The 17,296-nt window shown below is 39.2% G+C and overlaps 1 protein-coding gene across 1 annotated transcript; it reads right to left on the reverse strand.

Moving 5' to 3' along the window:
* Nucleotides 1–1,778: 1,778 nt before the first annotated feature.
* On the reverse strand, nt 1,779–17,057 carry LOC104533635 (chromosome unknown open reading frame, human C6orf165). The gene is made up of 12 exons (XM_010182181.1): nt 16,953–17,057; nt 15,161–15,244; nt 14,746–14,836; nt 13,470–13,658; nt 13,046–13,204; nt 10,553–10,761; nt 9,593–9,712; nt 6,937–7,135; nt 6,079–6,216; nt 3,834–4,027; nt 2,621–2,764; nt 1,779–2,009 (listed from the first exon to the last, which is right to left on the reverse strand). Exons 1-12 carry the CDS (start codon nt 17,055–17,057, stop codon nt 1,779–1,781), a joined length of 1,863 nt encoding a protein of 620 aa, XP_010180483.1.
* Between the last annotated feature and the right edge of the window lie 239 nt (nt 17,058–17,296).

The following is a 17,296-nucleotide window of genomic DNA, read 5'->3' on the forward strand; positions in this document are numbered from 1 at the left end:
CATAGAGTCGGAGGCCCGTCTCGCCCAGCGATCCTTCGGGGGCGGGGGCTGCGGGGCCCGGGACAGGGCCGGTCTCGGCTCCCGTTGGAGTCACCGTAGAGTCTGGTAGGTGCAACCGCTGCACGGAGTTACCGAAGTCCCGGCTCTGAGGCTGTGAATTGCGTGGCCTTGTCATCACGAGTACGATAGAAAGGATTTTTACTTCTCAATTTTCTTTTAAATAAATGGATTTTTTTTAAATTACAGATTCTTGAAATACCGGTCTGTTGGTTCAAAGTAATAATTTTTACATAAAAGGTTCAAAGCAAATGATAAAAAATACAGAGACTGTGACAACAAAAAGCAGGGTGATTTCCTCTGGGAATAAAGCTGCAGCTGGTAGTAGCATTAATATTTTTATTAATAAATCTAAAAATAGGTTCCAGCTCATAATTTTAAAACATGGAGGAGCAACACATCTGGTTGTTACTGATTAGTTCATTTTCACAAAAAAGAAAACCTAGTGGAAAACCATTTAGCCGAGTTTTTTCTGTGCTCCCCTCCCGCTCTTTGTTTTTAATAATGCCTTGTGGGTTTGTCCCAGCTGTGTGGCGTTACAATGTGAAGTCAGATACCTTGGAGACAATTAAACAAAAAGGAGATGCCACAGAAAAATCACCCAGCTGCTTGAATCTTTGAGTTTCATCATCACAAGTTTGTGTAATGACGACCCAGGAAACCACGCCACACGTGACCGAAAAAGAGATTTGGGAACCTTAGCACACCCTATGCAAGCCCAGTTGCACACCTGGACATTTTGCAGATAGTAACATGGGAAGCTCTTTGTTATTGTGAAAAGTACCTGGTTTTCAGTACCTCCTGCTTTCGTTTGAGATGTTTCATCTGAAAGCTCAAACAATTCAGGTTTTCACAAACAGAAATGCTAGCTGTGGTTGTGTTAATCAGGCCTGCCACTTATTTCCCCATCACAATGAAATAAAGCTTAAAAACCTTTTTCTGTGTTGCTTTAGTTTTTCAAACGTGAGAGGAATGGAGCTTTTGAATAGGAGCCCTGAAGTCAAGTTCCTGTGGTTTCCAATGTGCACTGTTTGGCCAATGAATACAGACATTACCAGAGACCAAAAAGGCTTCAAGAACCACCTGAGAGGGGTTCCCTCCTCTCCACCTCCCTGCCTCGGTGACACTCTAACACCTGTCACACCACCAAGACGCTTGGGTTAACGGCAGCACAAACAGAACAGGCCTAAGGACCCAGACTGGTTTAATTTTGCTTGTTTTACCATCATAGCAATCATGCTCCAAGAGTGGAGCTGCGACAGCCGGGTGACTCTCTTGGGATCAGTTTTATTTCACTCCAGTGGGAATTATGCCTCTGTAGGAGCTGCAGCATTGGTCCCATATCTCATAAAAGCTCCTTGTCTTACATTATACTTTCCATGTACCAAAGACATGGCTCTCAATGACAGTGTTTCAGCAAGCAAACACTGTTAAAGCCTCAAGAAAATCCCAGAACACACACTACACATTTAAATGTTAGTTTAAGTTACTGTCTTTGGGAACATCTGGATTCTAAATTGCTGTTTAAAATCTGGGTGCTTCAGGCCTATCCTTTCTGTCACTTAATGCCAGTCAGCAGCCCCAGCAGGTAAGATAAATGAGATAAATCAACTGCTCCTGGAATCAACAGACACAGTAAAGTCTTCTATATCTTTATTCAGATATATGAAGGGCTTTTTCTATAGACATGCAATATATATCTTGAGGTTTTTCATTTTCACTTAGGCTTCATCTACTGGTCTTGTTAAGTCTACTTGGACCATATGAGTAGTAGGAGATGATCCTCCTCGGAGACCTTGCAGGAAAATCTGCGGTCTGGGTACATTGCTCGAGTTGTCACGCTTAGTCTGGGTGCTAACATCTTTTGGCAAGTACACTTGGGTGGAGTTCTGTCTTCTCATATGGCTGAGGTCCGTCTGCACGGCATGAGTTAATTTGCGGCGCAAATTGGCCTAAAGACACAAAAAGATGAAGCAAATTTTTGTTTGAACGTTTTAGCGCTATTGTCTTCTTAGGTGTGTTCATATATTTTACATCTATGGGCTCCACAAACCTGGAACATGGCCCACCCCACCCCACTGTCAGTACAAGGCTGCAGCTGTGATTTGGTCACTCCTGAACTGAGAGGATGTGTGAGCAGCACTGTATGTGGCCCACACAATTTTAAGCCAGCCTCTTACTGCTTTCGTCTATTCCTTTTATTTTTACAAAGTATATAGTCTTCAACCTGCTGAATTTATTTGAGTGAAGAGAAACAGCTTTAAAATTCAATGCTGATCAAAAAACTCTTACTACTTCAAGAAGGCAACTGAAAAATTTGGAATGAGTAGACCTAGCAGTGGAAGCACTGCTCAAAAAAAGAGAGGAAAATATGGAAACAGTGGGAGAATAAGGAAGTCTAGAAATAAGGAGACCAAATACTTGGAAAAGATATTGAGCCAGTTGTAACGAAGTGTGAGTCACTGAATAAGGTTGGATTTATGTTTCAAGGAACAAAAATTTACAATAATGTATTCTGAACTTTGTTATCCAGCAGTTAAAATCTGGTAATATCAATACAAACCAATTTTATAGCTTTTCTTCTCAGTTCCCATTCATTCCATTCGTAGGATGTCACAATAGTTGGAGGCAAGATATGAGTATCAGTTTGAGTACTACTGTCACATTTTGGGGTTAGTTTCTTCAAATATTTGTCTGCATTTCTGGACTGGATGAAAAAAAAAAACAACAAAACAAAACTGTTGAACCCAAAACCAAGCAAGGCATGGATGAAAAAAACACAGACATCTAAGAGAAACAGCATATGAATATGCTACTTCTTAACAGCAAATGGAAACCTGCAAACTTGCAAACCACAAGTGGATAAAGATTTTTACATTCAACAGTATTATTGTTCCCCCTGCTAAAAAGAAGAAACCATTAAGTATTTGATGGATTTAATTTCTGTCAGAAAACCCTTTAGGCAGAGGCCACAGCTGAATTTCAGACTCCCACATCTTGTGTGAATGCTTAATCACTGGATTTTGGTAAAAAGGGGTCCCACCACCACCACTGCCAGGATTTTATGATGCAGGCACCACAGTTTGTCTTTATGAATGGACTAAAAAGCACAAATCATAACTAGGAGAAGTGCTTACATCTCTGCCAGGGTCAGGATATAAACTATATCCTTCCCACCAAGGGCCAGTTCAAGACTACATCATTGCCATTGCTAGAATTCACAGTGGATCACACTCAATGTCTCTGAATCCAAATCACATCTTTGGATATCACATAGCAGCCCTGGTACATTCATTATTAATGAGTCCCCTTTCATTTTGTAATGTATTCCGCAATTCCTGTCCCCAGATATCACTACACCCTCATCCAGCAAATACTGATGAACTGCTAAGCTAAAGCTCCAGTTAATACAGTATCTGGCTTATCTTCTGTTGCATTTATTTACTGTCCCTTTAAGCTACTTTTGCAAAAAAGAGGAAGAGAAACATCAGACACAAGATTTTCCTAGGCTAAGGACGAATAGCTTTTATCACTGCCACAATCCTTTGGTTCTGTGTATTTCCTGTGAAGAGATAAGGTGGGAACAACATTAAGGGAAAATGTTTCTTATCAACACCCTGAACACCTGGAAAAGATGGACCTTCAGACATTCTGTGTGATAGGCAGACAATTATACTGCTTTCCTAAAGATGGGTATCATCTGTTTTATGTTCTAGAAAGGACAGCTCAACCAGCGACCCGAGAGCTGGTCAGCAAGAGGCATGGGCAGTGCGTACCTGTCTGTACGGATCAAGGTATTCAAGCTGATGATGAAGCTCGAGCAGAAGAATTAGCTCTGTATGTTCTTTTGCTTTTTCTACATTCAACTGAATGAACTTATCTGGATCTTGAGCAAAGATGTATGCAGCTTCCTTGGAACTGAAGACATAACATCTCTCCTTGTGCTTCAAAATTCCAATAGCAGGATTTCCTAAAAGAAACCAAAGCAAAACCCACAAAAATAGCAAACAGTACAATACCCACTACAGAAGACATTTGTAATCAAGATTCTGTGCTTCCCTCAAGTCAGTTTCACTTCCTTTTTTTTCTGAGATCAGAATAAAACCCTGAAAGTAAGCTTTTTCAAAATATAGAAAGGTCTGCTTCGTTAGGTTGGTATAACTGCTTTTGATCAGTTCACATCCAGCATGTCTTAGTGCATTCCTGTCAGAAAAACAACAGTTAAAAGACCTATAGCAAAGGTGTAAGAGAACAGCCCATACCCACAAATGTTTCCCCTGTAATCTCCAGCAAATATTTGACTGCAGATCAGCAGTCTATTTATACCAAAGGGCATAACACTGAAATTAACTGAAGAAGCAGATGAAGCTGCTGAGAAGGTGGACAATAAATTAGCAGAGAAAATGAAATGTCAATAAAGGCCAAATCACTTATATAGGAAAACACAAGTTGAGCTCAAGGACAATGGTAGGCTCTGCTTCAGCTGTCATTGCCCAGGAGAGACCTAGAATCAACATAAGACAGTGCCCTGAAAATACTAAATGCACTACTCTGTGGCAATCAGAAAAGCAAAAAGAATGTCAGGAATTATCAGGATGCAAACGGAGGGGGAGAAGAAAACCAACATTATAACAACCTATATGCTACATTTGTAACATTACACTTTCTTCCAACACAACAGAATAAGTAAAACAAAGGGAGCTGGTAGTGATCAGAGGCTTGAAATACCTTTTACAGAAGAAGGGTTAAAGAAAGAGGCCTCTTCAGCATTAAAAAGAAGGAATTGAAAAGGTATCATATGATACAGAGTTATAAAACCACAAATTGTATGCAAAATAAAATTACCATTTGCTAATTTTCCTAATAGAAAGGCTGTCAGGTCTCTGATGAAATTACCAAGCTAGAGCTTAAAACAATCTCAGAAAGAGGTACCTTTTCATAGTATATATAACTACAATTGTGAGACTCTTGACAATAAGAATATCCCATGGCAAACTGTAAATAGATTCAGAAAGCAATTAGATAAATGAAAAACCTCTATCAAGGATTATTCAACAGAAGGTGACAGACTCAACATTTATCTGAGGAAATCCCATAACCACTGACTGCTAGAACAGGGAAGGACGTAATTAAGGAAGGATCATTCCTACTTGATTTCTCATAATCTTGAAGCGTTCATGACTGTCCATGTGCAGAAATTGGATACAGGCCTAGAGAGACCTTCAGTCCAACCCAGGACAGTTGTTCTCAACTATTATCAAGACTTATTTAGTCTCAGTACTAAAGAAGTATAAGTAATTTACACTGCCATTAAAATATCTACTTTTTAATACTGCCAAGTAATGGTAATATTTTCCTCCCAACTTCCTGTAGGTTTAAAAAAAAATTGTGTGTGGATAGGTTCTATAAAGGACAGGGAGACAGAAGACATGAACTGATGGGGTAGCTGAAATAAGGCTTGCTTTCAAGACAAATGACCCTAGAAGAAATAAAAACAATTCCTATGAGTAGCTGACTTAACCAAGTGCACTTTTGCATTCTTTTCAGAGAACATTTTTAGTACTTTGTAATGACTAATATTAAAAATACATGCGATATAGGCATGAATGAGTGCGTTTGCAACACACGGATAGATGAAATAGAAGGAATGAGCACTGTCCTGTGCCTGTACTAAAACACATTAACAACAGTAAACAAACCAGCATTCAGCTGCAGTGGAGGTCCTAGAAATGCTCATATAGCAGGAGGAAACATTTATCCCTTCTGTCTTGTTTCTGCCGCTGCTTGCTCGTGCCTACTTTCTCTTGAAGCCCTCTTACCTTCTATTTAAGGCAGTTTGTGTATTTTTAAAAGAAAAAATACTTTAACAAGGTAGAGAAGTTATCTTGGGTGAAAACTGCAAACATGAAAATGGAGTACTCCAGCTTTGACATAAGAGAATGTCTTCAGAACATGTCTTTACGTTTTATGTAGTACTTGTGTACATGTAAAGTCTCGAAAAGGCCTAACTACAAAGCATACCTGGGAGGATGAGGCCTTTCACCCCAATTGCATGAGCACAGAAACCATGGTACTGGATTAGCAACTGATCAAAATTTTCAGTAGTCTCTGGAAAAAGCCATTCTTGGTTCTTGAAATCAGAAACATTCACTCTGGTTCCTAAGAAAAGGTTTAACAAAAGAAGGATATCAGGAACAAAGCATCAGATGTTTAAAATATAATAATGTTACAGGATTGTAATAAAAAATAAAATATAATAATAAAAATATAATAATGTTCACAGGATGACCTACGGTGCCAAGATCCCAAAAAACAAACTTTAGGCCTGCCTTAAGAGAGATCCTACTGAAAAATCAGTCCTGCATGAGCCTTCTTCAGTAGCATTGGTTTTCTCTGGAAACAGGGGACAACAGGAAAGTAATATCTTATTCTTCTATTTTGTTTTCACCCATTCATGCATTACAAATCCCCTGGAGTATAACTTGGTTGCTGGGGATACCATCTTACAACAAATACTTCTGGTAACCTAAGCCCTGTTAAATTAGCTTTTGTATTCCCTCCTCCATTTCAGAAGTTCTGAAAGGATTTAAAAAATATAAACAAACTTAAGAAATGTTAACAAAAAAGTAGAAATATTATTCTCTGATCATTCTGCCATTTTGATAAAGTATGTTTGTATCTAGTAGCTATATTTTAATTTGATATATAAAAATAAAAGCCCGGACTACACTATATGAAAAATAAATCCATACACTACAAGACTCATTTTAATTTCCTGTGCAAATTCTGATGATCAATGTGTAGCTCCTTCTGTAAATAAAATTCAAACCACAAAATCTTGGAAAATTAAGGAAAACAAAAAAGTAATAACTTCAGTACCCATGGTTTCTCTTATCCTTTCCTCATCACTTTTCACAGTCACTCCTTCCAAAAGAGATGTTAGCACTTCCTCAGGAAAGAGCTGTGAATGGATTTCCGAGAACCACTGCAGATTGTTCATCATATTTCTGAGGAAGCTTAGCAGTAGCATCTCATCCTGGAAGCCGTTCCAGAGGTTGGAAAGTGCAACAAAGAGAGGCTAGAAAACAAGAAAATTATCTGAAATCCAGAACTGGTTTGTGTCTGCAGCATAACCCAAGCGCCGTGCACAACAGTCCCTGCTATGAACAAAGCGGGGCTGATCTCCAAGGCCTTCAGCACCCAGAAATTCCAGGGAAACTCCTGGGATCTGTAAGAAGAGCTCCCATCACATATGCCCAAAGCACATATGTCCAGCACGTATGCCTATAGGCCAAAATGTGACCTTTCTACCTTTTATTCCAAAGCCTTTCCCAAATATGTTACTCTGAGACCATGCTTGGAATTGAACTCACTGGCAATACAGTTTTATAACTGAAAATAAGGTGCACAGGAATAAGGACCAGAAGAAATGCACCTGGTTGACTACTAACTGAAGTAAAACAACAGCTGCATGTACAAACTATCAGGCTTTGTTATTTTGTCTGCCCTGCTTCCAGGGTGACTTGGTACCGCAGCCTCCACGTGTGTCAAATTAATGGGGTGCAAGCCCCTTCAGAACCGTACAGGGTTCAGGACACAACTGGGAGCTGCCGTTCCCAGCAGTGATGCTGACATGCCGGTGCACACACATACAGAAGCAGCCTATGAGTTTTGAGAAAAGATGCTGATTTCAGTGCCAGTGACGTAAAATACGCCCTGTTGCATCTAATCACACAGAGTGTTTATGGGAAGAGATCCAACAGATCTGAAATGTACACTAGCAATGTTATATTTTATGCATGTTAGCAATATTATTCTAAGAACAGCCAACAGAGCCAGCTCTGGAATTCATCTGCACTACTAACACTGTGCAAACGTTACGGTTACAAAAATGGAAGAAACTAAAGGAAAGGTAGCATGTTCAAAATCATTCTTATTAGAATAGACAAAGAATATTAATGAAATCTATAATGGTTCCTAAACCAAATGTTTACGACATATATAGGCCTTATCCTGCAGTTTTAAAATGGCAGGATGTCCTGCTCCTCTTTATTCCTGCAGGAACCACCTTCTCAGCAACTAGCCAAAACCAAAATCGATTTAAATGGTGCTGTAACAGGGACATCTCTACCTGCAAAAGACCTGAAGTCAAAAGACATTACATATTTTGTCTTCAGCAGAGAAGAAAAATCAACTAACCAACCTGAAGAGAGCAGAAAATGTAGGAAGGAAGCAGACCACAGCAGACAGCTTCTAGAGAAAAGGGTAATGTGTAGATCAGTCACTTAAGCCTCACAAAGAAGAAAAAAATTGCTTTGAGCAGCTGGAAGAGAGTAGGAAAAGTTCTCCAAATGAGAACACAAGCACACATAAAGCAAAGGATCAGATGACACCTGAGATTGGTGAAAGTGCCATTCCCATGAGTTTTCAGCTCAGATGCCCTTACAGAAAGTGTGAAAAATACTCTGAGTAGGTGGTGGGGGCATGAACTTCCTTCCTCCCTCTCCACAGTAGTCTTTATTTTGCTTTCTAATTAGAAGGATGAGAGACAACCTAACACATGCACGAACTGCATGCTAGTTTAGCAGCTAACCACAAGGAACTGAAATAATAGATGTATCACACAAAATAATGAGCTCTTCCATGAAAAGCAAATTAAATTAAGCTGGCTTTTGACATATTTCTCTCCTGTTTCCTTTACACCATGCCATCAAAATAATCCCAGGTTTTCAGAGGGTCATCAAGCACCCTCCTTCACAATACCTGCAGATCGCATCGCTCATTCCCTCTTGCTCCAAGACCTCCCTCTTGGACCAAGAGCTCCCAAGTAATGGTGAAACTGTACCAGACACTCACTGTGGCTGCTCCCTGACCACACAGCACACAAACCAGCAGGTAACTGGCATTTCCGTTTCAGACTTGGTCTTTGGAGGACTCTGTGTCTCTAGTTGCTTGTTTATACAAAACTTGCAGAAAATAATGTATTTTGAGATGTCCAGACTGACAAATTAGACTGAAACTGGCTAACAGATTCAGAAGCTATTGGGAGGGGCAAAGAGGCTGAAATCCCCATCACAAAAACCTGATTTCTTTAGAGAAATGGTATCAAGGAGTCATGCTGTAATTACAGGAGTTGCTTATCTGAAGGGACTTTCAAGGAATCACACCCTGATGTGCTGCTATTTGTCATCATTATGTTCTTACTATTTCTGCAAGGAACAGGAGAGAGCATTTACACAAAACAGGAAAATATCACTATCTACAAACATTGACAAATGACTCAAGACACTTACAGTGAAATACAATTTAATTCCTTCTCTCCTTTTTTTTAACCTTGCTTTTCTTTTACCTTGAGAACAGTTCTTTTAGTTTAGTTGCCCCTTCAAAAATCACAGATGCTGTTCCAATAGAAAGAAAATAATGCAGCCTTTTTCTTAACACAAACTATGCAAAAATACACTGGCAAAGTATTTTGTGATACTTTAGTAATTTTTTATAATTAAGAAGAAATAGGTTTTCCATTCAAAATACTTACAAAAACTTCTCTGGTATCTATGGAAACTCTATTCTGCACTGTGTTTTTCAACCGCTCCATTGTTGCTGCAAACTGCACATTCATCTTTCCAACTTCTTCAGCACTTGTAATTGTATCAGACTGGAAAGAGAATTTACTTCAGGTAAGAAGTATGACAGTCAAAACCCCAAGTATTTAGTAAGAAGTACTCACTTGGATCTCTACATTTAACTATTTTCAGACACCTGTTTTAAGGAACAAAATACACCTGAACTTTCCACCCAATACATTTTTCCTTTAGTGTTCAGGTATAAAACCAGGCGCCTCTCTCAAACACATATTAGTAACTTTTATAGAAAACCTCCTCATTTTTACAATGAAGAGAAATGAAACAAAAAATAAATATTTTTCCAAGCTTTATGATACACAGGGATAATAAATATTATATAAGCCCTGAAGTTTCTCAGAAGACAAACGAAAAGGTTGTCATAAACAAAACAAGTTTCAAGAATTTCAGTGGTATTCTTCAAAGACTTCTGATGACTCCACATGTGTTGGGGATGTCTGCAGACTCAAATTGAGATGATTTATGGATTGAACAAGGAGAAATTTTCTCTCATGCCTTTTGGGGCAGAGCGAGTATCAGTATGCAAACAAGAAAAAAGCCCTACTTTTTAAGTAAGTCCTTTGTTAATGAAATTAAACAAAAAAAAGGAAACCTCCAGAAATTAAATGTAAGCACAGTCACACTGCAGGAAGCTATTAATCCATTTTGTCTTTTACCTGACCGTAGCCAAACCCAGCTGGTTAGGTACAAAGTTCACTATGACAGGTGATGTAGGTTCTCATATATAGAGAAAAAAACTGTGTCATTTATTTCTGAGTAATTTTTTCTTATGTTTCTGTCCTGTACAAGGAGGTAACTTGAATACATTCCATCTGCAATAAAAACCCACAGGATATAACATGATGGTATCTCACCAGAAGGATGCAAAGGAAGGCCTCAGATTGTCTCACATTGAACAGTGCTTCTCTTAATTTAAAAGAACTAAGCTGCGTGGATCTGTGCAGGTCTTCCTGCATGCATTCCAGCAGCGCTGTGTACTTGTGGGCTAGCACATGGCAAGTATTAAGAGCTTCATCGAGAGTCCGGGTAGCTGATGGAATGGCTTCATTCAGAATGGCTGGCACTATTCGGATAGAATAAATATGAGATACATGTAAAAAGAATGGTTTAAATCATTAGCAAATGGTTCAAGTGCAGTATTTGAGCAAAGAAGTCTTCCAATAAAATGTTTCTTTCTAAATTTTGTCCTAATATTCATGCATTTTCAAATGCTTGTGTACTAGATTCAACCACTGTATCTTACTAGTCAAGTGTTTCCAAAGAGTCAGAATTACAGGTGTGGAAATAACATCACTGAATCAAGGACTGTGAGAAAACTTGCTTTATAGCAGATGCAGTTCAGTTGCTACCACTGACAGGGGTTTCCTGAGAGACTTCAGGCAATCTGCACAGTTGTCAGTTCTCAGTTTCCTCATTTGTAAAATACTAATGACAATAACAGGGCCTCCCATTTCTTGGGCACTCTGAGTTCTAACAGTGCTCGAAGAATGGCTCAAAGACTAATATTAAAACAGAAGACAAATACTACACAAAAAATATGACTATGCAGTTACTAAAATTCAGCATTAGTGCTTAAAAAACCCACAAATTCCCCCAAATGGCACAGGTCAATAAAACATATTGTGGTTGACACAAAGTATACTATAAATAATAGTTTTTTCTTTAAATTTCATTAGTGACAGCAAACAACAATTACACTGAATGTTTTGATATTTGTTTTTAAGCAGACATCTATGCAAGGAAATAGGATAAGAAGGCCCGGCGACTTTCTCTAAGTTCACAACACAGCCCTTTGTTGTGTGCCTTGAACATCTAAAGCAGGCAGCATCGGAAAGCAGCAGTCATTAGGCTTGAGGTATGACTGCTCAAAACCCTGTGAGCACAGAAAGGCTCGATGTAACAAAGCTAGAATGGGAAGTAAATTTGCACAGGTCTAACCACAGGTAGAGAAAGCTCAGCATTTGGCTGACTTACCTTTTTGGAAGGAGGGTAAAAAGCCAGGGAGAAGCCCTACCCCAGCAAGGTGACTGCTGACACTTAAATTAAGGTTTTAGTGGTCTAACTACTGGCCTTAAGCATAAAGACATTCATTTTCTCTCCAGTGTTTTTTCCATGTATTCGAAAGTGATACATAAACAGGTAGAAGTCCATACTGTAGTAAGTTAACAAATGTAACAGGGTTAACAGTCATATATCTATTTTAATCGATTACAAAACCCACAGATATAGCGACAAAGACCACAGCATGCTGTAAATCATACTTTTTATATAACCACAACAGTTGAATGATTCCTCACGCTGTGACCCAGGCCCAGTGAACCTAGAATAGAGCCAGCCACGACATAGAAAGGTGACATTTGTGGGAAACCGTATATTATAAAAACAGAAAACTAGCAATGCCTTGCATGTGAGAAAAAAAAAATCACCAAAATCTAGAAATGTGCTTACTTCTTTCTCTGATGTGGTAGGGGTATTTGTTTCCTTACTTGTAACTGCTTTACTTAAAATTCCATGTAGTGAAGCAAGTGCTTTGCTTTCCAATAATGTACAATTTTCTTTACAGGACAGGTAGTGCTGCAGCCTTTATTCCAGAAACTTTGGTCTTCTTAAACAAAAGGTTTCCCCTAAAATTGGGCTGCAGACCTTTCTTGGAAAGAAGACTCCACATTGACCTACAACACTACATGCATATTCATAAAAGCATTTCCACTGAGCAGTCATTAATTTTATTGTTAATTGCAAACTTACCAGAAATAATGTGGCTTTTGGGGAAAAGAGAAACTAAAGGAATAACAAAGTCACCCTACTTTGAATACAGCTTTTTGAAAAATTCCAGGGTAGCCATTGATGTTTTTTGCTTATTAAAGAAGCAGAAAGATTCAAAATACAAGATTTTTGAGAAAATGTTAAGAATCTGAAGAGGTTACTCTAAATCAAGAGAATACAGATAACACTCCAGCAACGTTTATCACTTCTCATCACACATACTCAACAGAAAATTGTAATTGGATTGACAGTGTCCTTTCAAGATTTTAATCAACTGCTTTTACAGGCAAACATTACATATTTAATTCACTTAATGGCAAGGGATGAAGGAACAAGTCATCATGACGTCAATTAGCGCATGAAGTTAATACATATAATCCTTCCACATCAACCACATAGGGCTTCCTCTTAACTAAAAGTAGTAGCTTACATGGAAACCTATAACCAATACCAAATACGTACTTTTCCTTCAGGTTTACAGACCCCGAGACAAAGCTGTTTAATTAGAGAGATGGGATATTATTTGAAGGCCAGGAGGAACCAATTGGAAATAGACAGCCCACATGCAGTTGTCTACTTACAGTCATCAATGCTGCGTCCTCCTTTTCCGAGATCCTTGTTGTACAACCGAATTCCTGTGACCAGCATGACAAGATTTTTCAGTTGCTGTTCTTTCTTGTTCTTGCTTAGCGAGAGGAAATTAATCATCTCTGTCTGGGGGAATACGCTCTGCAGGGCAGCTGTAAGCATTACAAAGGTTGAAAAAAAACCTCAATATGAGGAAACAGAAAAGAAAATCATTAAACAAGCAAAAATACCCTCTCCTGAACAACTGCAAAAAGTAGGAAATCCATGGCAAATTTAGACTTCAAGGCTGAGAAGTGACAGTTTGGGTACTAAGCATTCATGACAGTTTACCACATCTGTATCTAAAGATTAGCAAAGAGAAGGTGAAATTTATTTTTCAGTAAGAAAGGCCTAATTTCACAGCTGGGATTTACTGACCTGCCACCTCCCTGACAACCTCAATATCTGTTGAGGATCCCAGGCCAGAGCTCAGCAGCACATAGCTAACAATCCTTCGATACACATTCTCCATTTCTTCTTGCAGACGAGGACGACTGTCTGTGATATCTCTGACCACAGGAGCCAGCCTTCCCTCCAGAACACGGTACTGCTCGCTGAATAATTCAGCTAGGAAAGAAGGACAGTTACAAAGTGCTATCTACGTTCTTTGGAATTTGGCTTATACACAGGGTGCAATTCTTTCCACAGTCAGAGCATCAGCTTAAGGTTTCTGAAGCACAGGCATGTGGAAGAGATGTTCAAGGTACTAGACTGTTATAATTAACAGTGGAGTTAATCATTAGTATGATTAGCACCAGTCAGTAGAGTCCAGAGAACTATTCAGGCCAAATTAAGCAGCCAGCCTCTGGCTCGCTGGGCTCCTCTGACTGCAGTAGGACCTAGCTCACACACACATATTTCAAACACACTCGAAGTTACATACCCAAATCTGAATACTGCAGAACCTCAGAATCTTACTGGACTTACTGAACTTACTGGGCTTATTGAGTCCAGAAGACTTTGGAACAGCTTCCTAGTGTTGCTAATTTTTGGTTTTAATCTATGCTAACAAGAAAACACTTTCATGACCTCCCCACACAGAAATGTTTATTTTTTTGGTTTATTCTTTTTCTGTGTCTTCTGTTTCCCAGCCAGCCCTCACTGTCCCATTGAGATTTGAAGTTACTGTCACAGCAGACGCAGTTTCCCCATCTCATTTTTCTGCCACGTTCCCATTCTCAGACCATATGAAGTTACCACTGATGAGACGAACATATACTCAGTTAAAACTGTAACTCATTGTTTGAGATTGCTCATATCTCTCAATGAGGGATATTGATAAGACATCAAGTTCTCTTTCAGTTAGGTGAGTGCAGTTTTGGGTACTTGTTCTCTTTCAGATACACAGGTGCAGTGCAAGTTTTTCTTGCTGAAAGCACCTAGCCACTGCACCTGAAGTGTAGTTTTTCTCAAGTGATCTAATACATTACGTTCAGTAAATCTCTCAGACAGGATGAGTGTACTCTCAAATCTCATGCACATTTTTTTCCCTACTATACCCATACTGAAACACCATACAGTACATTTCTCCGGGGATTTTTATTGTGCTTTACTGCCAGCAGTCACTTAACATGAAACATTATTAGCCCTACAGAGAGATATTGAACCCTAAACTCAGCATCAGTTTCTTCTCTGAAAACATATTTGAAATTACCTCGGTTTGCGTAGTTCATATCGAAGTAAACTTGCATCTTAATTGTGCTCAGGGATGGGTTTGTGGTGTCGAGCAGTCTGGTAACACAGAGCTAAGAGGAGAGACAGAGCAGTAAGGTCTTTCTCATCACTGGGGAAACGTCTGAACCGACAGTGACCATGCTACAGGTTTCAAAACAGCAGCAGAGCCCCCTTGCTACCTTTCTTTCTAGATAAGGCATTTATAAGTACAAGGCATTTATTTACAGAATCACATAGTGTCCAGCCCTCAGCTGCAGAACCATGAGAATAATGTAGCATTAAAATTTTGAAAGTGTTCATATCAAAATAAAAAGGCATTTTAGTTACAGGAACAGGTAGCAAATAATGCTGTAGTCTTAGCTAAGTACTGGCTCTCAACGTCATGCTAGAATTACCTGGATAAGATTTTGCATATCTTTTTTTGAAAGGGTTTGATCCACGTTAAAGCCATTTCTTGGATCTAAAACAACAGCTTTCACCTAGAGATTGCCAAAAGAGACTGCTATTAATTTACATCGCAACATATACTCTTTGCAAATAACATTTTATTTTCTGAAATATTTCAGATGCAGTCGGTATCTCTTTAGTATTCTTTTTCTGCCCATTTCAATCTTTGATAATGAAACAAAGTTATTTCATTTCACGTGTTGCCAGTGTCAATGTCAGACATAAGTGAAAAAAAATCCCTATTTGTGATGCAAATGAAAAAAAACCCCTATTTGTGATGCAAACTTTGCAGAGAAATATTTAAACACTGCTCCTTTAAAAGTTTCCTGGCAAAATACTTTTCTAAATAAAAAAAGTAAAATTTTATAAAAATTTATCATGGCTGTTTATAAACGTCTCCATTGGTGTTATATGCATCAGTATAAATGTTTACCATTTGTAAAAAAAATTCATAATGTTCTGCATGCAGGGAAATATGTGCATATTTGCAACTGGTAAGCACGCCGGGTATCTTGCCAGCCGCTTGTACAAGTTTTTTACTCATTAAAATTTTCATGCTTAATTGATTAGTACTGCTTTTGAGCCAAATGTATTTTTAAAAGCCATGGTGTCACCTTTAAGGAAAAAATGGCAGAATAACAGTACTGCTGTGAAACATTTACATTCATATAAAGGTTTATCAAGAGCTGGTTCTGTTCTTATACCGTCAATAAAGAAAGAACCTAGCTCCATCTTTCTTCAGACGCAGCTTTGCAGACGCATTCAGACTATATTATGCAGCGGTGCTGTGTGCTCTAGGAGGAGATGCCAAAGTGTATAATGGTTTTTAGGATGCTTACAGCTGTCTACCAGCAACAGCGCTGAGATTGATTCCATTTCATTTTTAGTTTAAGTGGGATCCAAGCCCACTCCTTCAAATATTCAGTGCATTTGTATTACTTGGCCCTGCCTAAACAGAGAAATAAACAAAAGAATCAATCACAATAGAGGGGAGAGAAAAACGTCGAAGAATAAATATAGCTGCCGCAATAAACATTCACCTATGCGTCATGCCTTTTCATTCATTTATGAGTGGGCAGAAATGTTATTAAAACTTGGGAACATTTCTCTTTTGCACTTTAGAGAGAAAAAAATGGTTTATCTGCCTGTAGAAGAAAACTAAGGGAGAACTCTTATTTGGAGTTTGAATAGTTTCCAGGACTCAGCACCTGTGGCCTTTTCAGGGGCCTATACTCACATAGGTAGCATTTCAGAGGAATGAAATACTTTTTCAGGTTTTTAGGACCTTATACTGAACATCACTGAATGCTCCTCTAAAACTTCTCAATGCAGTCAATCAGAAATGGAGATATTTCAAAGTTCAGGTCACCCCTGAAAGCCTCGGCTGTCGCCACCCCAGCCTGGGCAGGCTGGCGTGGAGTTGCCATTTGAAGTTTGTGGACTTTTAAGACCAAAGGAACGATTCCTGTTCTCATTTCACATCATTCAGACCGAGCAGTGTCAGCCAGTGACTTTGGGGGAACTATTGGTCCTATGTAAAATTAAGCTTCTACCTCACAAAAGCCTTAAAGCCACTTTGAACTGCCAAGCTACGGGCACCCAGGTTTGAAATGTCCTATCTATGCTATCAGTACACATTTATCTTAATATTTTACAGTCCATAGCAGAATTTGAACGTGAGTGGAAAAACACTCAGATTAAATAATAATTAAAAACTCCATTCTAAACATCTGCACTTACCATGAATGCCACTAAGGTTTCAGAAACGGTTTGTCCCCGGAGGGCACATTCTTGCCCGATTTCGCAAACAATTTTCTTTATACATTCGCCCTGGTTCCAAGACATACTGGACAAACACACAGTAATGAGATTAACGATTATTTAACGTTTCGGGTGCGTCTTTCAACGGTTCTTCACGAGGGGCTGAGGGACTCTCTCGCCCCGGTCCCGCTGGCCGGGGGCCACCCACAGCTCCTCTGCCCCACGACGCCTCCGGTTTTCGGGGCACCCCCTCCCGACCTCGCACTGCTCCCACCGCCCTGGCCGCCCCCCAAAACACCCTGCTCTCACCTGGCCCGCCCCGC

Source organism: Mesitornis unicolor, unplaced genomic scaffold (assembly GCF_000695765.1).
Source record: "Mesitornis unicolor isolate BGI_N332 unplaced genomic scaffold, ASM69576v1 Scaffold54683, whole genome shotgun sequence".
NCBI classification, from domain to species: Eukaryota; Metazoa; Chordata; class Aves; order Mesitornithiformes; family Mesitornithidae; genus Mesitornis; species Mesitornis unicolor.

Excerpts from the sequence above, each read along its gene's own strand:
- LOC104533635 (XM_010182181.1), bottom strand. The coding sequence starts at position 17,057 with ATGTCTTGGAACCAGGGCGAATGTATAAAGAAAATTGTTTGCGAAATC. Across the intron at positions 13,659-14,745 it reads TATGAACTACGCAAACCGAG|CTGAATTATTCAGCGAGCAG; the intron begins GTAATTTCAAAT and ends CTTCTTTCCTAG. Across the intron at positions 2,765-3,833 it reads ACCTTGATCCGTACAGACAG|TCCAGAAATGCAGACAAATA; the intron begins GTACGCACTGCC and ends TTTTTCATCCAG.